Genomic DNA, 22,935 nt, shown 5'->3' with positions numbered 1-22,935 from the left:
TAATATATTTATCTAGATATGTTCAAAATCACGTTCTTATTTCATTTCCGGCTCTGAAATTGGCACCTTTTATGTCTTTCTCTGCCGCCAAAGACCAGTAGGTGTCTCACTATCCAGACTTCAGTTACTAAGTTGCTATGTCACTTACTCCATCTTAAGTCCATTAACCACCCGTGGCAAGTAGAGCAAAGTTTCAAAAGTTCAAAATTTACCAGGACAGTCCAAACAGATCACTTTCCACGCCCGATTTTTCAAAGGCTCAGTCTCCGAAGCTCCAAAGGTAATCTTTGCCCTGTTGCTTTTCTGTCATTTTGTCTGATTTCACGGCTAGTTTACAGTTTACAGCAGTTTTCACAGCTAGTTTACAGTCTAATAACTTCCTGGCTTCCTCTTCTTGACGCTCTCTTACTACTTCCTTCAATGGCTGCCTGAACTGAAAGTCTTTTCCCGCTCCTGCTGCTGGTCGCTTATCAGCTATTTCCGGTTTCAGGAATTAAATTGCCTCCCAAGCAGGCTGCAGGCTCTCCTTTGCAATGCTTTTTTTTTTTAAAAAAAATTGTTGCTAGGCAGCTCAAGCTTCTTCAGAGGGGGTTGGGTTTACAGAACTCTCCAATTGCTTTTAAAATACTTGCCACTAGCTTAAGTGTCTCCAGCCAGGCATGCAGAGGCAGATGGGGGTGGGTTTACAGAACTGTTGGCTTGCAACAGTAACTGAGATGGAATGGACCTTGAGATCATCTAGTCTAACCCACTGCTCTCACAAGAGATATTTCTGAAAAATGCCTATCCAGTCTCTTTTTAAAAACTTTCAGTAATGGGGCACCCACAACTTCTGGAGGCAATTTAAATTTAAAACTGACAGACTACAGTAATATATGCTAATCTCTAAAATAAAATCAAGGAAACACAGCGTTATAGAATGCTTTGTGGAGAGGCTGACTAGCATTTCTATAAATACTGTACTTAGAAACACAATAATTTGCAAAGTACAGTACTTACTGTAAAAAGAAAAGCAGTTTCTAAAGTGCTTGTAAAGAAACAGTTTGCAAGCACTGTAGAGAAACAACAACAAAAAAATTAAAATACTTTAACAGAAGCAATTCTAGTCCTGAAGCCCAGGCAGCAGCAGATTCTCCACCAGCATCAACAAAAAAACTCAGCGCTGGGCTCTGCTCGTTTGGCCATGTGACCAGAGACCAAACCCTCCCCCCCGCCCCGCCTGCTTTATAACCCAAACGGCCCAGGCAACTCAGAGAGATAAACTTGGGTGCTGCAGCAGCAGAAACTGAATTCAAGTCACATGGCTACACAGGCCTCTTTTTGGTCACCATGTTGAATTTCTAATATAAGTACCCTTTCTGAATTAACTCATTTTTTGTGAAAATTTGTTAAATAAATGTTCATATCTGGGGGATTACCCATACTGTTATAAAGTTGAGGACTAGCAAAAGTTACAGGTTTTTTTCTCCTCAGTTGTGCCACATGGGCCAGAAAGGAAGTGGATTTCTCTACTCTAACTTCCTGAGTTCTAGATATCCCATAGTGATGGGGTGGGGATGGGGAATCCGATATGGTGGCAACATAAGCCCAATGTCTCTGAGGACCTGGAAGGACAGGATGGGGGGTAATAGGTGGGTGGGTATGCTGCAGTGTCTCTGTGATAGAAGTAAAGGAAAGGTCTTCAAAATTTGCATAAATTATCTCCTAATTTTAATGTACATATGATGTATGATTTAGTATGTAGCAGGAAATATGTAGGAGGTGGTCAGAAAGAGTGTAGCCTCATAGTACCTCAGCCAATGAGGAAAGAGGAGAGATGTGGTGGCCAGGACAGAGCTGTATAAAGAAGGGAACATTTTGGTTTGAAACTTTGGAAAGAATCAAGCTTTGATAGCTTCTCTGCCTGCTTATTGCAATAAACGAAACAAAAGGCCTTCACTACGTCTCTTGGCTGGTTATTGGTCAGGCGTGCTTGCCTCTGGTCACAAAGGAAAGTAGCCAGGAGCACATAACATCTGCAATCAGTTATAAGGATGAATGACTGCAGGGGTGCTGCAGGATTCATAACTTTGAAATGGATTCGTATTCGTGTTCTACTGAAAGACCTGAAGGACCACATTAGGGACAGATCATCGTGGAAATTATCTATGTGGCCATTAAATTGACACCGACTTTACATCAATCTTTTGCAAATTTTACTAATTTGTCTATATTTAGTGTTATGGTTTTTCTTCTTGTTCCTACTAGATGTTATCAAGTTTCCTACACTATTTTAATCACATTTTCCAATATCATACAATGAGGATAGTGTGACTGGTATTTCACTTAATGTTGCTGAGGGGGAAAAACCTGTAACAAATTTTATAAAAGCCATATGTGATAAGAAATCTAATGGCAGAAATTAAAGAACTAAAGAGCCTCTTGATGAGGGTGAAAGAGTGGGGTGCAAAGATTGGCTTGAAACTTCTACATTAAAAAAACTAAGATCATGGCATCCAATCCTCTTACTCCCTAGCAAATGGAAAGGAAAGAAATGAAGCAGTGACAGATTTTATTTTCTTGGGTCCCAGATCACTGCAGATGGTGACTGCAGCCATGAAATTAAAAGACACTTGCTCGTTGAGAGGAAAGATGTGTCAAATCTAAACAGTATATTAAAAAGCAGAGACATTTTGCCAATAAAGATCAGTACAGTCAAAGCTATGATTTTTCCAGTAGTAATGTATGGTTGTGAGAGCTGGGCCATAAAGAACATTAAGCACAGAACTGGTGCTTTTCAAATGTAGTGCTGGAGGAGACACTTAAAAGTCCCTTGGACTGCAAGTCAGTCAATTGTAAAGGAAATCAACCCTGATTGTTCTTTGGAAGGAAGAAGCTGAAGTTCAAATACTTGACCACCTAATGAGAAATTGGAAAAGACACTGATGTTGGGAAAGACTGAAGGCAAAAGGATAAGTGGACAGCAGAGGATGAGATGGTTAGATAGTGTCATCAACACAATGAACATGAATTTGGGCAAACTCCCGGAGACCAGGGAGGACAGGGGAGTCTGGCGTGATATGGTCCATAGGGTTGAAAAAAGTTGGACATGAGTTAGTAACTGAACAATAACAAAATGTGGTAAAGAAAAGAGGTTCAAGCCCTCGTAGGTTGAAAGAAGCAAGCAATAACCACAATTAAATAATAGAGAACCTTTGGGAGGTCATCAGAGGCAAACACGAGATTCCTGGATGCGTACTAATTTCCATAACTGAATTGATTCTTAAACTGAAGTGCCTTCCCTTAGTGCTTTGAAGTAGACTGAAGTCTATGGAGATTCTCAGTCACCTAGGTCAGGGGTCCCCAACCTTTCTGGGTTGGCAGCCTGGGGCTGGTGGAGGCACCTTTACGCATTTGAGCATGAATGAATGAAGGAATATAACTTTATTACGGTCACAGACCAGCAATAGATGTCAACCTTTGCAATATGTTAAAAAATAGCACTTACATTAATAATAAATAATAACATCCCTGTTAAGAAAATACATGTTCTCAAAATGTTAGGGTCACTCCCTAGTTTAAGTGAGTGGGAAGCCGATAAATTTGTGAGTAAATATACTATTCCAAAAATTGTTAGAGATATCTCCAAAAAATTGGCACAAGTTGACAACTATAATTCTGTAACAATTTTTTTTCTCATGGACATTGCAACATCACAGAATTTTGCCACTCCATGTGTGATAGAAGGGTTTGAGTCCTGGAGGAGAAAGCCTACATAAAAATTGTCTGCCCTTCCTGGCAATCTAATAAGAGGAGAATGTATGCTGACCTATAGCCTCAGTATAACTCACAGTACAATAAAACATGTGAGATATCTTCGACTTCTCCTTTACTACATATACATACCCATTCTGCTATTGGTGTTCTCTTATACCTGCCCTGGAGGAGTGCTGAGGGGAGAATGTTAAATCTGGCTCTGAAGAAAGCTATTCTTTGTTTTGGGAAGGTCAGATCATTTAGATATCTTGCCGATTCCCACACACTCTGTTTGATTCTATCCCTACTGTGGAGAGGCAACCTATTTAGTTCTTCTTGGAAGTCCATGTCCTTCATTCTATTGATTACTACTTGCTTTGCTTGGTCAAAGCCTAGGGACATTAAGAATACCGATGAGAGCAGTTTCCTTGTTTCCTGTTTTTTCTCCTGTATCCTCTATGTGCTCTATAATTTATCTCATGATGATGTTCCTGTGATTTACCTCATAATACTCCTGTTTGTCTACTATCTTGCTTGCTCTAAATATAAATGTAGATTATTTATACATAAAAATATAAACTCATGTCAGTGTCTCTGACTTCATTTGGTCATCTGCTGCGCAATTCCCTGACAGGTTATGGGCCCAGAAGTACCCTGAAGTGACAGTAGTAAATTTCTCCGTGGTAATAGTTTATTTGTGAACCTGAGGGAGATTGAGGATGATTGGCCTGTAAAGACAGCATGATACTATCTGTTACAGGAATGGGAGGGAGATTTCCTTTGGCTCCTTCTAATGAGACAAATTATCTCCCAAGGAGCCTAAACTTGGAAATGTTTCTGCAGAGTGAGGATTTGTGGACAGTTGTAAGCAATCCGCCAGCAGATCTTAATGAGGAACAGGAAAGGCAAAATGTAAAAGCACATGCCAACATAATTTTGTGTTTGGATGATAGTCAGGTAATACATGTGCATGGGCTAAAATCTGGTGCAGAATGCACAGAATTTATGAGAAAAAGCAAGCAGCAAAGTAATTCTCACCAGAAAACTTTATCGAGCAAGACTACAGTCTAGACAAAATCTGTCAGATCCCCTTCAGTTTATGAGAAAAACCTTCCTTGAATTAGAAGAGCAAGGAATGGTGTTTTCAGAAGCACACCAAGTGTACGTTGTCTTAAGTTCCCTTGATAATACTTGGGAAGTGTTACTAACAAGCCTTGAGTCCAGGAATGAGTGTGATTTAATTATGAATTATGTAGTAAAGTCAAAGATAATAAAAAAGTTTCTTTCAACATACAAATAACAAAAAAGTCAAGGAAACAGTTGGCCCACTAAAGAGATAAAATGGCAAGGAAGTAATAGGTAGTAGGGAGAAAGCAGAGCTGCTTAACTCATTCTTCACGCAAAAAGAAACTACAGCCCAACCTACCAAAATCATAATTAAAAGACAGACTAGAAATAAAAATTAAAATAAGCAAAAAAATAGTAAGAGAGCACCTGTCTGATCTTGATGAATATAAATCTCCAGGACCTGACAGATTACATCTCAAAGTTCTGAAGGAGCTGGCAGATGTTATCTCAGAACCATTGTACCATATCTTTCAAAAATCCTGGAGCATTGGGGAACTAACTACCTGAGGATTGGAAAAGAGCTGAAGTGGTTCCCATTTTCAAAAAAGAAAAGAAAACCAAACCCAGGAAACTACAGACCAATCAGTCTAACATCAATACCTGAAAAGATACTGGAAAAGGTAATCAAAAACAGATCTGCAAACATCTAGAAACAAATAAAATTATAAGCCAGCATGGGTTTGTTAAAAACAGATCATGCCAAACCAATCTTATTTCATTCTTTAACAAAGTGACTAAGTTAGTAGACCAGCGAAATGCGGTGGATGTTTGTGTGTATATATGTATGTGTGTCTGTAAGGCATTTGACAAAGTAGATCACAACCTACTTTGTGGTATGCTAGAAAAATGCGGGATAGACAGTATCACCAACAGATTGATTTGTAACTGGCTGACAAGGATCTTTAACATCCCCTTGCAAACGGCCTGTGTACCATCATGCTTAAAAGCAGCTACCATTGTCCCAGTCCCAAAGAAAACAGCAATTGAGTGCCTGAATGACTACAGACCTGTTGCATTAATGTCTTTAGTGATGAAATGCTTCAAAAGACTGGTTCTCCAACATCTTAGGACATGCCTCCCACTGGATTTTGACAAACATCAGTTTGCCTACAGGGGAATAGGTCGACAGATGATGCCATAGCTACTGCTCTACATTCTGTAGTAAGCCATCTGGAGAAACCTGGAAGCTATGTCAGGATGCTTTTCATTGATTATAGCTCAGCTTTTAACACTATTCTGCCGAGCATCCTTACTGAAAAGCTGACTGTCTTGAATTTTTCCCCCCTCCATCTGGAATTGGATTAAAGACTTTCTAAGGCAGGGCTTTTCAACCAGTGGTATGGGTACCATCTGTGGTACATTGGCACCTGGCAAGTGGTACGCGACCATCCTAGAAAAGGGGTAGTGGGGGAGGGGAATGAGCTGAACCGGTGGTAGCACCGCAGAAGCCTGAGCAAGAGATGGCTGGACCTGCAGGGCTATCAGGGCTCAGCGGAAGTCCCGGGATCAGCGCCAGGCTCCATCTGGAGCTTGGCGCTGATCCCGGTGCTTCTGCTGAGCCCAGAAGAAGCACCAATCAGCAGGAATGTTGCAGCATCTCCAGGGTCTTGTGATTTACATTCAGATGCTTGGCAACTGATTCATATTTATGACGGTCACAGTGTCCCAGGGTCATGTGAAGTGACTAAAACCTGCTGCAACCACCCAGCAGAGGGGGGGGGAAATAAAAACCAAACACCCCCCCACCCCCGCTGCCAATCCTCAACAGAAATGCTCACAACAATGAAAACCTTGGACAGGAGGAAGAGTGCCGCCGGGCAGGCAGGCAGGTGTCTTGCTCAGCTGTGGCTTGGGGGGCACTTTCTTCAGTGCCATTGTAACTTTGAACAGTCACTAAGTGAACTGTTGTAAGTCAAGGACTAACTGTACTTCATCACTTTTTTCCTTTTTTTTTTGGTCATCAAGTTTTTGCTAGGCGACTGGTGGTACTCGGATGTTGCCATATCCTAAAAGTGATACAATGGGTAAAAAAGTTGAAAAGCCCTGTTCTAAGAGAGCGGCTACAAACAGTGAGGGTCGGGCCTGTTTCATCCACCCCCCTTAAGCTTTGCACAGACTCGCCACAGGGCTGCATGTTTAGCCCCTACCTGTAGTTACTGTACACATATGATTGTGTATCGTCTGACCATCCACTGCGATCATTAAGTTCGCAGATGATACCACCGTAGTGGGTCTTATTACAGGTGGAGATGAAACAGCGTACAGGGGGGAGGTACAAAAACTATCCCTATGATGTGAACAACTTGCACCTGAACATTGGCAAGACAAAGCAGATGGTGCTAGATGTTCTGTACCAGCCTGCTACCGGCCCTGCAGAAAAGGCAGGGACAAACCCTTTTTCAAGAAGGCAAGAGGCTGGAATTACGCCTGCCAAATTTATTACCACAAAAACAAACGGAACAAGACAAACCAAGAAACAGGAGCTTTAAGAAACATGAACTATCCGAGCGGTTGCCTTCAGCAAACCAGCCCTCCCAGACATTCCCCTTATATAGAGTTCAGGGCGTGGCTTCTCTCTGCCTCCTTCCGAGAAGCCCCATTGCCTTCCTCTGTTTACTCCTAATTGACTGCCTCCTGCATCGGGCGTCCTTGAACAGGGCCAGCTGTGGGTCATCTTCATCCACGCTGTCAGGCTCACACAGCTGGGTCTCCGTGGTGACCAAGTGGGAGGGGCCTGGCTGAGGGCTCTCATCAGCAAGATCTTCAACCCCCTCAGCAAGGTCTTCAACACCCCCCTCCTCCTCCTCTGAGTCGTCCGACCCAACTGCCGAACCCACAGGCTGACCCTGAATCACAACACTAGACTTCTCGAGGAAAAGAGAGGAACCTGCCCCACTTTACATCGAGGGGGGGGGCTGTGTGGAGAGAGTTTCCTCCTTTAAATTCCTAGGAGTCTACCTCTGTAAAGATCTTACCTGGAAAGTTAATACAACCCAGGTGGCCAGAAAGGCCCAACAAAGACTCCACTTCCCCAGGGTCTTGCAGAAGAACAGGGTAGAACAACGGCTAATGACCTTCTTTTACCGGTCTACTATAGAGCATCCTCTTGCACTGTATCGTGGTTTGTATGCTGGCCTGACAGCCGCAGATAGGAAGATATTACAGAGGGTGGTGAGCACAACACAAAACATCGTGGGCTGTCCCCTGACACCACTGGATGACATTGCCAGGGCTCGCTGCCTTGGAAGAGTGAGGAAAATTCTCAGGGACGACTCACACCCTGGTCGGTACCTCTTTACTCTCCTACCATTGGGTAGGAGATACAGGAGATACAGGAGTATAGCCAGCCACACCAACAGGCTGAAGAACAGCTTCTATCCATGGGCTGTCAGGCTCTTGAACGGGAAATAACTTTATGTATGATTGACTTGCTCACATGGTGTAACAAAATGGTGGGTTTGTTGTCACTGTGAGTTGGGGGGGCACGAAGGGAGGCTCAGCCAATCTCAATGTATACATGGTTGTACTTTGACAATAAAGGTTCATTTGACAAACCATACTCAACAAGTAGTCCTTAATGATACTACATCTACATGGAGGGTCATAAGCAGTGAGGTATCACAAGGTTCTATCTTAGGCCCAGTACTTTTCAGTATCTTCATAAATGATTTAGCTGAGGCAATGGAAGGGGAACTCATCAAATTTGCAGATGATACTAAGCTGGCAGGAATAGCCAACAACCTAGAAGATAGGCTCAAGAGCCAGATGGATCTCGACAGACTTGAACACTCTGCCCTATCTAGCAAAATGAAATTCAACAAGTCTTACACTTAGACAGGAAAAACCAAATGTAAAGGAACAGATTAAGTGAAACCTGGCTTAATAGCAGTAACAGTGAGAGGGATCTTGTAGTCCTATTGGACAATCAATTAAATATGAGTCAGCAGTGTGCGGCAGCAGCCAAAAAAAAGCCAATACAATCCTAAATTGCATTAACACAGGAATTGAATCAAAATCATGTGATGTACTAATACCACTCTCTAAATCCTTAGTAAGAAACCTGGAATACTGCGTCCAGTTTTGGTTTCTTGTCTTGCCTTCTGGAGACAAAAACAAATGAACAGTTGCAGGAATTGGTACGGCTAGTGTGGAAAAAAAAGAAGGACTAGGGGTGACATGATAGCAGTAGTTTAATTTTGTTCTATTGCTTGTGTCTTCATTGTACTGAATTCCAGTATGACACAATCACTCCTCCCAAAGTTCCCATAACTTCAACCCCCTCTATCATTTCTTCTCTGCTAGTAAAAATTAAGCCTTGCATAGCTGTCCCTGTAGTTCTTCCCTCTACCTTTTGGATTACAAAATTGTCACCTAGGCTGGTCAGGAATCTATTTGATCTCCCACTTGATGCAGAGTTTGTTCCCAGTTGATATTGGGATAGTTAAAGTCCCACAATACTGCTGTGGTGTGCTTCCTGCACATATTTAATTTATTAGCAAAACATTTATCTACTTCTTTTGCTTGGTTTGGTGGCCTGTAGTATATGCCTATAGCAATGTCATTTCTTTTTCCTCTAATATTCACCCAAATGCATTCAAAAAAGGCTTTCATCCTTAACATTGTATACTTCTATAGAAGTGTAATGATTTCTTAAATATAATGCAGTTCCACTCCTCTTTTGTTAGGTCTGTTTCTTCTGTTCTTCTGTTTGTATCCTTCCAGCAGTACATTCCAGCCATGAGTTTCATCCCATCAAGTTTCAGTAATGGCAACTATATCACACCTGCCCTCATGCATTAATATTTCAAGTTCACTCTGTTTGTTCCTCAAACTTTGAGCATTAGTATATAGTAAATCCTTTATGGATGACTCTGGGTTTGCTTCCTACATCTCTCATTTTATATCTGAGTTTTCCTTTCTTCCCAACACTGCCTACGTCCTGGTTTGATTGGCTGTCTTGGGATTTATGCTTGGGATTAGACCTTAAAAACTGGTCACCCTCCCCCACTTCAGTTTTAGCTTATTTTTATTTTTATTTATTTTAATTCTATTTATATCCCGCCCTTCTCCGAAGACTCAGGGCGGCTTACAAGCTTAGCAGTTTAAAGCTCTTCAGATAAACTTAGACAGTCATTTTCTAAATACATTCTATGAGCATTGTTATATAAGTATTTGCAGTGCTTTTTTTGTAAAAGAAAAGCACTGCAAATACTTATATAACAATGCCGGAACTCACACATGTCATACAACTCGGCTTGCCTATCCTACAAGGTTCCATCCAAAAAAGGTGCTGGAACTCCATTCTGAGCGTTCTATGAGAAAAAAAGCCCTGAGTATTTGAGCCCTTTATGATTGACCCTAATTTTGCTTCCTACATCTGCTGATTTGTACTTGTACTCTTTTTTCCACTCCCTTTCGTGTTATCTAATAAACCAATATATAATGGTTTACTAATAAACCAATAAATAATGATGTTCATTTTGCAACCTTGACATTCACTTAATGACTGTTGCAAAAAAAACCATAAAATCAAATCAGTCATGTGATTTATGACCATCAAGACATACGGCCATAATGCGCAGGCTCTATTATGATCACATTTTGAGGACTACCTGTAAAGACTGTAACTGCCAGTATGTAGGACTGATGAGAAGATTAATAAAGCAAATCCATGAATATCAATTAGCAGAAAGAAGACATAATGAAAAGTCCTTAATTTCATAGCACATGGATAGATTAATCATCATTTCAACTAGAAAACTATTAGCATCCATAGACCAAGCTAAATCCAAAGAATGCTAAAGAATACCTGGAAGCTTGGCACTCAGGCAAATCAACCACTAACAGAGTTTAACACCAGGATTAACATCAGACAAACAAGCAATATGCAACACCCCAATCAAAGAATTAACAACTCAGACAAACAATCAAGCAGTAAATAATAGTCTAATCAAGGAACTATCAGGGAGAAAACAATACCCTTACCAACTCTTGACAGAGCAATCTACAGGTAGTCCTCCAGATATGACTGTAATGGAGTCTGCCTATTACAGTCACATGTTGTGACAGTCCTTAGGTGAAACCATCTCAATTAATGACTCCATTCCTTGCTTTCCCTGATGCAAACTTTAAATGAACGGGAGGGATGTTCAACAGAGCACAGGGTGCCTTGGGGGAAAGCCCTCAGAGGTCTACATAGGCCCAGGGTTGCCTGCCTCCAGCCTCCTAAGGCTATTTCCACCCCCTGAGGCACCGTGTGTTCCACTTCTCATGCGATACCCACGGTCCTTCAGCTTCCTTCCAACCCAGCAATCATGGGTAGATTACAGTACATGGAGTTTGCAAACTTCAGTCTGGAAGGGGAGATTGGGGCAGATGGAGTTTGCACACTCTGGCACAGAAGGGGAGATCCCAGGACTTGCAGGACTCAAGCCTGCTCCAGGGCCCAGCAATACTCAACTTACCGTTTTGTTTTTTCAGCTTCTGAGAGAGGCACCTGGCCCTGTAAGATCAGTTCCCTACAGAGCTAGCCTCATGGCAAACTTCTTCTATTTTGCAGCAGGTTCTATTACCGAGTTTTATTTTTTTAAGGAGCCTTCATTTTTTAAGCCCCATACATAAACTGTAGAAATAAATGGAACCTCCTTAAAAAATGTGGAGGCTCCTTAGGAAAAAAGGCTCTACAGTATCATGAATTGAACCTATCACAAAATAGGAGGAGTTTGCCATGAGGTTGGCTCTATAGGAAACTGATCCTGCAAGGCCAGATGTTTCACTCAGAATCTGAAGAAACCGAATGGTTAGTATTGCTTGGCCCTGGAGCAGGTTTGAGTCCTGCAAGTCCTTGGGTGGAATCTCCCCTTCTATGTCAGACTTTGCAAATTCCAGCTGTTCCAATCTCCCTTTGATTGCTGGGTGGGAAGGAAGTTGGAGGCTTGCAAGCTCCCGCTGATTCCCACCACTATACATGCCTGATCTTCATTGGGTAGATGAGTGGCTATAGGGACCCAGCGGGATGAGTGAATGAGCTCTGCAATCCATCAATGACTGTGGGGATGCTGCAGCAACCATAATTTTGAAAGTTGCAAGTAGCTTTGGGGAAGTTTGTTGTAACTTTGAATGGTCATTAAGCAACCTGTTGTAAGTCAAAGACTACCTGTGTTATGTATAAACAAATCCCACTCCCTTCTAGTACTAAAGATGTTATCTTGTTGAGTAAACAGCTAATCAGAAAAAGCCCCAAAGAATCCACATAGAAAAAGAGAGGTCAGAGAAAGGGAAAAAAAGCAAATAAATGCTTATAAAATACTATGGGTTAGTCTCTTAGAAGCTCTAAGTGTTCAGTCTCTAAATAGAACTAGTCAGGGGTCAGAATTACCTTTTCATTCTGAAGAATCAAAAACATAACTGGATCCAAAAGGAAGAGGCAACTTGAGGTGAATAATGCCTCTATGTCATTTGGAACTGTTATGTTTTGAATCATACTCCAAATTCTCAAGAAAAAATAAAACAAGGAGGATTCTTTTAATTACCTTCACTTGAAGTTTTGTTTCGCTGTCTTGGTCCTTTTGTTGCCTGCTGCTTTGATAATCTTGCAGAATTTTCATTCTTAAAAATATACATAAAAGCATGTAGTGCATGTATATTGTCTAGGTCCATATGTTTATGTGTATGAATGAGTGTATCTGTACACACACACAAACCATTCAGGCATTTTTAGAATATTACTTTTTCCATTTTCTGAATGTATAAAGGTATCACAGGTAGTCAGATTTTAAACAAGCAAGTTATAAGGGGAACTGAGTCTTTAGTAACATTGTACAATTTGGATGTATCTCTATTTTGTATAATTCAAGCAATGGTATGTTTAGAGGGCAGAAAAACAATGTGGTCATTCCAGCAAAAGGAAAATGAGATATATTTTGCTTAATCAACTGAGGCGTATTTTTCTTAATTGATAAATGAACAAGTATAATGTTTTGGACTTATTTGTTTAGTTCTCTTTTTCCAGTTTTATGAAGTGTGGAGAAAGACCGATTTTTAAATTAAATTTTTTTTTATTAAAGAGTTTTACAAAAACAAAATTTTACAATATATCCCCAAATCCCTCCCACCCCAAACCCACCCACTTCCCCCCCCCACTTACCAGAGCTAAATACAGGATTATAGTTACAATAATCATATTCTAAATAAAAATTATGCATAATATACAATTAACCAAATTCATAATGTGCTTTAACTCTCTTTTAACATAACTACAAACAACGTACCAATAACAATATCCCACTAAAATCTACTCATAAGCTAAATGGAACTTTTTAGTCCCATATTTGTTTTGAATATAATTTATCCATCTCCTCCAAACTGAAATATATCTTTCCTGTGAATGATCTTTCAAATAAGCAGAAATCTTAGACATTTCTGCAAGGTTCGAAACTTTAAACACCCATTCTTCTATAGTGGGCAAACTATCCTTCTTCCAATATTGTCCCACCAGTAACCGTGCTGCTGTTATCATGTTCAACATCAAGTTAGTTTCTTTAACATCACAATCTACAACAATACCCAATAAAAACAATTGCGGGGAAAACTTTATCTTTCTCTTAAAAATCTTTTGAATGTTCCACCAAATTTTAATCCAAAAAGCTTTTATATTTCTACAAGTCCACCACATGTGAAAATAAGTAGTTTCTAAACTACCACACCTCCAACATTTAGACTGTAAATTAGGATACATGTTGGACAACTTCTTGGGATCCAGATGCCATCTATAAAACATTTTATAAAAATTTTCTCTTAAATTTTGAGCCTGGGTAAATTTAACATTTCTGACCCAAATTATCTCCCAGGCGTCCAACGAAATTGGTTCCTGAATATTTTGTGCCCACTTTATCATGCAGTCTTTAACCAGTTCCGTTTCCGAATCCAATTCAATTAAAGCATTATATATCCTCTTTATATGTGCACAATTTAAATCTCTAATTTGCTTTACTAAATTTTGATCTGTAATTGTGAAGCCAACCTTTTGATCTGACTTCCACCTAGCTTTCAATTGGGTATATTGAAACCAAGAGTAACTTATGTTTTCTTGTCTTAACTCCTCTAATGGTTTAAGTTGCCAATCATTCCCTTGCAATCTAAGTAGTTCCTTATAAGAAACCATATCCATACTCACTCCCATAGATACGCCCTCTATCGCGTGTACAGGAATTCCCCAAATCGGTATTTTATAATTTAACTTATAATAATACTTTTTCCAGACACGCAATAAAGCACTTCTAAGAATATGGGATTTAAAAGCCCTGGATTTTTAAATTAAATTTATGCAAAAATATTACAAGTTCAACAGGATTTATAAACCTTTAAACATCACTTCTCAGGTCTTTTATTCTCTTTCATGCATGTTGCTTTAATAGCCTACTTTTGCAAGTCACAATTTACAGGTTCGTATTCAATAGATAAAAACTATATATAGAATAAGAGAGAGCAGAGGGACTTCCGGTGGTGACGCCGCGCCGATGGCAGCTTTCTTCTGGCCACCTGTCCTGGAATTCCGTGAAAAGCGCACAGAGACAGCGAAAATCAGCTGTCCCAAGGCTTGAAAACCTCCCCCTCGGGAGAAGAGGGGGAGGAGAGTTTCCTCAGGTAGAGGTAGAGCTCCCCTAGACCCCCTTAATTATTTGGGGGTCAGAGGGTGAGAGCTCCCTCAGAGCCCAAGGCTTTCTCCGTACCCAGGACGCCTTTGCTCCGAGCTTTAGGAGCGAAGCAAGGCGCCGCATCCACACCTGCTATTTAAAGTGACTTGTGAGTGATTTAAAAGCAGACAGGGCTGACCAGGAGAAGTTAAAATTGCAAGTGCTGAAAACTTTAACTCGGGCAGAATTAATCTTCTCCATATTATAATTTGACTTAAAGGGGGAAAATGGCACCGGAATGCTGTTTCTTTGTGTGAAAGGACAGTGTCAAGAAAGAGATACATTTTGTAACAAAGTTTAAACAACTTATCAGACTTTGTGTATTTAGAGCTTCTCTTTCTTTTTAAAAGAAAGAATTCTTACAGAATATTCTTTTTTTCTCTGGGACTTTGTTTTTTAATTGCTGATTTCGTTGAAGGGGAAAGTGAAATTTATAAGAAGTAGACTTTTACAAGCAGGAAAAAGGATTCAAAGCGTGTGGGAATTTCTGCTGTATCTAAAAGTACTCTCCTGTAGTACAACCTGTGGTGCAATCTACAGCTAAGCCTAAATCCCCTCCACCCTCTCCCCCACCACCTGCATTTACGCTTAAAGATATTCAAGATGCTTTAAAGCAAGCAACACAAGAAATAAAGGAGGAGATGGCTGATCTTGACAGTAAAATGAAGGAGGAGATGGCTGACCTCCTTGAGAATAAAAATAGAGAGATGAGGGAAGACATACTGCTTGCACTTCAAGGGTTAGCTACACATATTGAACGCTTGGATGATCGGGTGGATGAAGTTGTGGAAAATACTGAAAAATTAGAAAGCAGAGTTGTCAAAGTTGAAAACAAGATTGATAGATCAGAGGATGAAGTGATCATCTCACAATATAGAGATATGGAATTTGCCTTGCAAATAAGAGGATTAAAGAAGGGCCCACGAGATTTGAAAAAGGAGGCGGCAAAAGCTATAGCTCCCATTTTGGGATGTGAACCTGAGGAGAGAGAGATGGATAAGATATTTAGGGTTAATTCCTGGATTGCGAGGCAGAAAAATTTACCTAGAGATGTGGTTATCTATTTTTCCAGATCACTTCGAAATGCAATTATTCAGGCTTTTTACCAAGAGATTCCAAATTACAGATCAAAACATTATAATTTTAAAAGAAATACCTCCAAAAATTCTTAGAAAAAGAAAAGATTTTGCTTTTTTGTCTGAGGAGCTTAAAAACTGACAGGTCCAGTTTAGATGGGAGATACCTATTGGAATAGTGGTGAATTATGCAGGGACACGATATAGACTTAATACAATTTCAAAGGCAAAAGATTTTTATACTTATGTCCTGAAAGCAGGTTCACCACCATCTCCACGACTTAAGAGAATAGAAGAAAGGCTGGAAGATAAACAACTAGTTGAAGGTGCAATGTCACTGGCTGTTGGAGATTTACCGCAGGCTGAGCCTATCGAACAGAGTTTGGTGTTAAAGGATGATCCAAAGGAACAGAGGATGACTCGGGCTGCGTATAGACGTAAATAAAAGGAGCAAAAACAGAAGGCTGATTCTGGACCAACACAAGGCCCAGTTACTACAGAGCCTGTGGGAGGGGCATGACCGAAGAGACCAACGGCAGATCTTCAGGCAGTGTTCCAGAGGCTTCAGGCCACTAAGGATGGCAAAGCTCCTGACATGGAATGTTAATGGCCTGAATTCACCACAAAAAAGAAAGAAAGTATTTCACTACCTGAAACAACATAAAAATGATATTGTCTGCTTACAGGAGACTCATATTGCTGCAAAAGATCAAAAGTATTTGATTTGTTCTCAGTTGGGAGCACACTTTATAGCTTCTGCCCCTGATAAAAAGGGGGGAGTGGTTATTTATTTAAGATTTATCGGCTAGATTAATTGCATCTGATACACAAGGAAGATACGTTATTATTGAACTAGTGTTACAAGGCAAGAAAGTTCTTATTATTGGGTTATATGCCGCTAATCAACAGCAAAAAAAGTTTTATAAGTTTTTACATCACAAACTAACTCAATTGGATTACAAATCTGTTATTATGATGGGTGACTGGAATGGTGTTCTGGACTCAAGTAAAGACAAGAAGGGATCTTTTAAAAATTCTCCTAATCATTCTAAATTGCCTAAAGCTTTTTTTATATGAAAGATGACTTGGAACTAAGAGATATCTGGTGGGAACGGAATGTGGAAGATAGAGATTTTACTTTTTTTTTGGATAGGCACCAATCGTTTTCTAGAATTGATTTTTTTTAATTACTACTTATTTTTTCTCCAGGGTCAAGAATGTTAAGATTTTTCCTAGAAAACATAGCCCTGTATGGATGGAGTTATTTGCTGAAGATGGGAATAGAAGATCTTGAACAATGAATGAAAATTTATTTAGATATGAGGTGCTTTCGCAGAAATGTAGAGAACATTTGAAAGAATTTTTTGCTTTGAATATGCATAAAGGTACATCAATGGAAACAGTTTGGGATGCTAGTAAAGCTTATATGAGAGGGGTTTTGATTCATATGAATAATAGATATAGGAGTAAGCGGAACGGAAGGAGATGAATTGTTTAATTACCTCTGAGAAAATTATTTTAGCAATTAAGCAGTTAAAAGTGGGTAAGGCTCCTGGTACGGATGGATTATCAGCAATTTATTATAAAATATTATTTGCAGAGATGATAGAACCATTAAAGGAATTGTTTAATAATATCCAGATTGGAGGAGAAGTGCCTCCGTCTTGGAGAAGGGCTTTTATATCGCTGATTCCAAAAGAGGACCAAGACCTTACCCAGCCTAAGAATTATAGACCTATATCGCTTTTGAATACATATTATAAGATTTTTTCAAAAATATTGGCAAATAGATTAATGCAAGTTTTGAAGCAAATGATTCATAGTGATCAGTCTGGATTTATAACTGGAAGATATATGAAATATAATGTAATTTAATTGAGTATTTGGATAAGAACAACCAAGTACCCGCGGCATTGATATTTTTGGATGCTGAAAAAGCTTTTGATCAGTTGAATTGGCAATTTTTATTGAAAGTTGTTGATAAAATGAATTTTGGGCATAAATTTTTACATTCTGTTAGGGCTATATATCAACAACAATTGGCACAAATTATAATTAATGGGGGATTAACAGAGGCATTTAAAATTGAAAAAGGCACAAGACAGGGATGTCCCCTATCACCATTGTTGTATGTTTTAACATTGGAGATTTTACTGATTAAAATTCGTGAATCAACTATAATAAAGGGAATAAAAATAAAACAGAATGATTACAGGTTAAGAGCCTTTGCGGATGACTTGGTTGTCACATTATCTCAACCGATTCAATCGGTTATAGACTTGATGGATATTATAACTCAATATGGGAAAGTTTCTGGTTTTAAGGTAAATAATAATAAGACTAAAATATTATCTAAAAATATGACCATGAATGAAAAGGAAATGCTAGTAAAATTGACAGGTTATGAAATAGTGAAAAAGGTTAAATATTTGGGAGTATATATTACAGCCTCTAATGTGAAATTATATAAGAATAATTATGAGACATTATGGCTAAAAGTACAAAAGGATTTAAATAATTGGAAAAAACTACAATTATCTTTGCTGGGGAAAATTGCAGCTGTTAAAATGAATGTTTTACCAAAGTTTCTCTTTTTGTTTCAAATGATAAGTAAAGGTAAAGGTTCCCCCGCACATGCGTGCTAGTCGTTTCCGACTCTAGGGGTCGGTGCTCATCTCCGTTACAAAGCCGAAGAGCCAGCGCTTGTCCGAGGACGTCTCCGTGGTCATGTGGCCGGCATGACTAGACGCCAAAGGCGCACGGAACGCTGTTACCTTCCCACCGTAGTGGTCCCTATTTTTCTACTTGCATTTTTACGTGCTTTCGAACTGCTAGGTTGGCAGAATTCAAATGATACCTATATTGAAAAAAGATGCTAATCTGGATGAATGGCAGAAGGGTATTAATAAATTTATCTGGGCGGGGAAAAAACCAAGAGTTAAACTTAAGATTCTATAAGACGCACGGGAAAGAGGAGGACTTAAGGTGCCTAACTTGAAATTATATTATGATGCGATAGTTTTAACATTGGTTAGTGATTGGCTTAATTTAACAAATAAAAGAACACTTTATCTTGAGGGATGGGACTTATTATATGGGTGGCATGCATATTTAATTTATGACAAAAAAGTTGACAAGGCTTTTAAATCTCATATTTTAAGAAGTGCTTTATTGCGTGTCTGGAAAAAGTATTATTATAAATTAAATTATAAAATACCAATTTGGGGGATTCCTGGACATGCGATAGAGGGTGTATCTATGGGTGTGAATTTGGATATGATTTCTTATAAGGAATTACTTAGATTGGTAGGGAATGATTGACAATTAAAGTCGTTAGTTGAGTTAAAACAAGAAAATATTGTACAGTCCTGGTTCCAGTATACTTAATTGCAAGCTAAGTTAGATCAGAAGGTTGGCATTACACTACTGGACGAAAATTTGGTAAAACAGATCAAAGATCAAAATCGAGCACATATAGAGAATTTACAATGCTTTAATAGAATTGGATTCGGAAATGGAATTAGTTAAAGATTGTATGGTAAAGTGGGCTCAAAATATTCATGAACCAATCCCATTGGATATATGGGTTAAAAATGTTAAATTTACCCAGGCCCAAAATTTAAGAGAAAATTTTTATAAAATGTTTTATAGATGGCATTTGGATCCTAAAAATTTGTCTTGCATGTATCCTAATTTACAGCCCAAATGTTGGAGATGTGGCAGTTTGGATGCCACTTATTTTCATATCTGGTGGACTTGTAGAAATATAAAAGCTTTTTGGATTAAAATTTGGTGGAACATTCAAAAGATTTTTAAGAGAAAGATAAAGTTTACCCCACAACTAATTTTATTGGGTATTATTATAGATCAGACATGTCAAACACAAGGCCCGGGGGCCGGATCCGGCCCGCGAAGTGGTTTCATGTGGCCCGCAAAGCCATCCTGGAAACAGTGAGGGAATGGCCCCCACTGCCTTGGCCCTGGCCCAGAGACCCTCCTTCTGCCAGAGACCCCCAGATTTGTCCCACTCCTGCCCAGGCCCACATAGGCACCCTTAATGCAAACAATGTAGTTGGCCATGCCCACCCATTAGGCCATATGCACTCTAGCCACGCCCACCCAGTAGGCCACGCCCACCCTGGCCATACCCACCCAGCCCCAAGGGCAACCGCAATGCTGATGCGGCCCTCAATGAAATTGAGTTTGACACTAACTTGATGTTGAACTTGATAACAGCTGCAAGGTTATTGGTAGGGCAATATTGGAAGAAGGATAGTTTGCCTACTATAGAAGAATGGACGTTTAAAGTGTCAAATTTAGCAGAAATGGCTAAGATTTCTGCTTATCTGAAGGATCATTCACAAGAAAGATAAATTTCGGTCTGGAGAAGATGGATAAATTACCGTATATACTTGAGTATAAGCCGAATTTTTCAGCCCACTTTTTGGGCTGAAAAAATCCACTTCGGCTTATACTCCAGTGAACAAAAAAAAAGAACTTACCAAGGACTTGCGCGCGGCCGAGGCTTCGGTGCTTCCGGGATCGCGCGCACCTCTCCCAAGCCGCCGCCGTCCAGAGACCTGCCGAAGTATGGGGAGGTTTGGGGAGGTGCGCGCGCACCTCCCCAAACCTCCCCAAACGTCGGCAGGTCTCCGGACCTCCGCACCCTCCCTGCCTGCTTCTTTCCGCTGCCTGGCTGCCCTACGATGTAACCTGCTTCATGATAGAGTGCGACGCCTGCAAGGACTGGTTTCACGGCAGGTAACACAAAGTGGTCATTCTCGCCTTTCCCTCCCCCCCTCGCCCGCCTGCTCGCTTTTTTTTTCCTCTCAAGCATCACTGGACTGGGCCAGGGAAATCAGAGAGAAGCTGGGCGTGCAGCGTCACGGCGACGGCTGGAAGCCTCGCCCAGCTAGAGACAGAGAGGAGGGAGGGAGGGAGGGAGGGAGGGTGCGCGCAGGCAGAGAGGGTTTGGTCAGGGTGGTGGCGGCGGCGGCGGACGCGGGTAGCTGAGGCGCCGTCCGGTAGGTAGAGGCCGTTATGGAAAGGAGACGGGAGAAGGGACGTGTGGGGGAAGTACGGGGGCCGTGTAAACGGAGTACGTGCGGCGCCGCGCGGGTCTGATAGAACTGGGCCGGCAACGGGTACTTGTGAAGCGGCTGAGGGCTGGCTAGGAAGGGGGCGGGGGCGGCGGCGGACGCGGGGAGCTGAGGCGCCGTCCGGTAGGTAGAGGCCGTTATGGGAAGGAGGCGGGAGAAGGGACGTGTGGGGGAAGTACGGGGGCCGTGTAAACGGAGTACGTGCGGCGCCGCGCGGGTCTGATAGAACTGGGCCGGCAACAGGTGCTTGTGAAGCGGCTGAGGGCTGGCTAGGAAGGGGGCGGCGGCGGCGGACGCGGGGAGCTGAGGCGCCGTCCGGTAGGTAGAGGCCGTTATGGGAAGGAGGCGGGAGAAGGGACGTGTGGGAGAAGTACGGGGGCCGTGTAAACAGAGTACGTGCGGCGCCGCGCGGGTCTGATAGAACTGGGCCGGCAACGGGTGCTTGTGAAGCGGCTGAGGGCTGGCTAGGAAGGGGGCGGCGGCGGCGCTGGCGCTTTGCGGGTGGGACAAGGCTCTCGAGAGAGAACATGGCGGAGGCGGAACCGACCCCACCGCTCCCTGCAGGGGAGAGAAGCCAGGCAAGCGCTGCTCCAGTCCTCGCTCTTCTTCCCTCTCCCGATTTTGCCTTCCTCTCCAAGATATGTTCGAGCGGTAGGGGAAAGTTAGAGCCCCTTTCCGAGGCCGCCCCTTACTTGGGATTGTTGGGCGAGAAGGCGACGTGGGCACGGAGGAGGAATTAAGTCGCGCTTTACTCGTCGCTGCGGGGGGGGAGAAAAAAAGTTCTTGCCGGCCGGACTTGGATGGCGGCAGCGGCCTCAGCTGGGAGCCGCAGCCCTGCCTAGTCCGGCTGAGCTTAACCAGCTCAACACAAAGCGATCGGGCCTTTCCTCCCCCCCTTTCCCTCCCCCCTCCCGCTCTAGGGCAGAGATCCCCTTCCTATCGCTCGGGGCCTTTCGTCTCTTTGGCTCGCCAGGGCTGGAGCGGCGAGAGCGAGCGGCAGAGGAGAGATGGTGGGCTCCTGGCTGCCGCTTCTGCTCTGTGCAGTTTTCCAACAGGCCTTTTTGGAGAAGAGGAGGCAGAGGCTTGCGGAGCGCGGATCCAGCCGGCGGCAGAGGCTTGCGGAGCGCGGATCCAGCCTCCGCCGGCGGCAGAGGCTTGCGGAGCGCGGATCCAGCCTCCGCCGGCGGCAGAGGCTTGCGGAGTGCGGATCCAGCCTCCGCCGGCGGCAGAGGCTTGCGGAGCGCGGATCCAGCCGGCGGCAGAGGCTTGCGGAGCGCGGATCCAGCCTCCGCCGGTGGCAGAGGCTTGCGGAGCGCGGATCCAGCCGGCGGCAAAGGCTTGCGGAGCGCGGATCCAGCCTCCGCCGGCGGCAGAGGCTTGCGGAGCGCAGATCCAGCCTCCGCCGGCGGCAGAGGCTTGCGGAGCGCGGATCCAGCCGGCGGCAGAGGCTTGCGGAGTGCGGATCCAGCCTCCGCCGGCGGCAGAGGCTTGCGGAGCGCGGATCCAGCAGGCGGCAGAGGCTTGCGGAGCGCGGATCCAGCCTCCGCCAGCGGCAGAGGCTTGCGGAGCGCGGATCCAGCCTCCGCCGGCGGCAGAGGCTTGCGGACCGCGGATCCAGCCTCCGCTGGCAGCAGAGGCTTGCGGACCGCGGATCCAGCCTCCGCCGCCGACAGAGGCTCGATCCACCGTTCTGCAAGCCTCCGCCGCCAGTTAATACCCTGTATTCAGCTCTGGGAAGTGGGGGGAAGGGGGAGAGAGGGGGAGTTTGGGAGGAGGGGGAGGGGGCGGGGGAGCTCCACGGTACAAAAATAAAGCCCTGCCGCTCTTCGCGTTGCTTGCCTGACTGGCTGTCACGGGACCGCACGGATCGCCTCGCTCCCACCGGCAGCTGATTCCTTCGAGTTTGGTCTCGAGCGATTTTGCATTTTCTCCAGTGCTGAAAGCCACTCGGGGAACTTGAGTTACTGGCTCCCCGATCGCTCCACCCTCATCTTCTCTTCGTTCCCGCTTCCCCTTCCGAAGGTTCCTCTCGCCGTCCGTGACTAAAGTCCCACTCCCACCCCCCGCGGCAGGTTGGATCCCCCCCAACTATCTTGAGTACCTCCTAGAGCCCCGCGCTGCCCTCTCCCAGGCCACCGCAGCCGGAGAGGACGGCTCTGAAGTTAGATATTCCGCCCGTAAGTCGCAGAGGGACCCCGGGTG

The 22,935-nt window shown here is 42.9% G+C and overlaps 1 protein-coding gene across 3 annotated transcripts in view; it reads right to left on the bottom strand.

Annotated features, from left to right (window-relative positions):
• TRAF3IP1 (TRAF3 interacting protein 1) overlaps window positions 1–22,935 on the bottom strand; it is a 153,601-nt gene that overhangs the window by 91,358 nt on the left and 39,308 nt on the right. For all 3 annotated transcript variants that reach the window (XM_081338874.1, XM_081338875.1, XM_081338876.1), the window contains exon 7: window positions 12,396–12,471. In XM_081338874.1, coding sequence (XP_081195000.1) covers window positions 12,396–12,471 — 76 coding nt within the window. The remainder of the gene's footprint in view (window positions 1–12,395; window positions 12,472–22,935) is intronic.

The sequence above is a fragment of the Vipera berus genome (assembly GCF_964194415.1).
Source record: "Vipera berus genome assembly, chromosome: 1".
NCBI classification, from domain to species: Eukaryota; Metazoa; Chordata; class Lepidosauria; order Squamata; family Viperidae; genus Vipera; species Vipera berus.
This window is presented reverse-complemented; position numbering and strand designations above follow the sequence as displayed.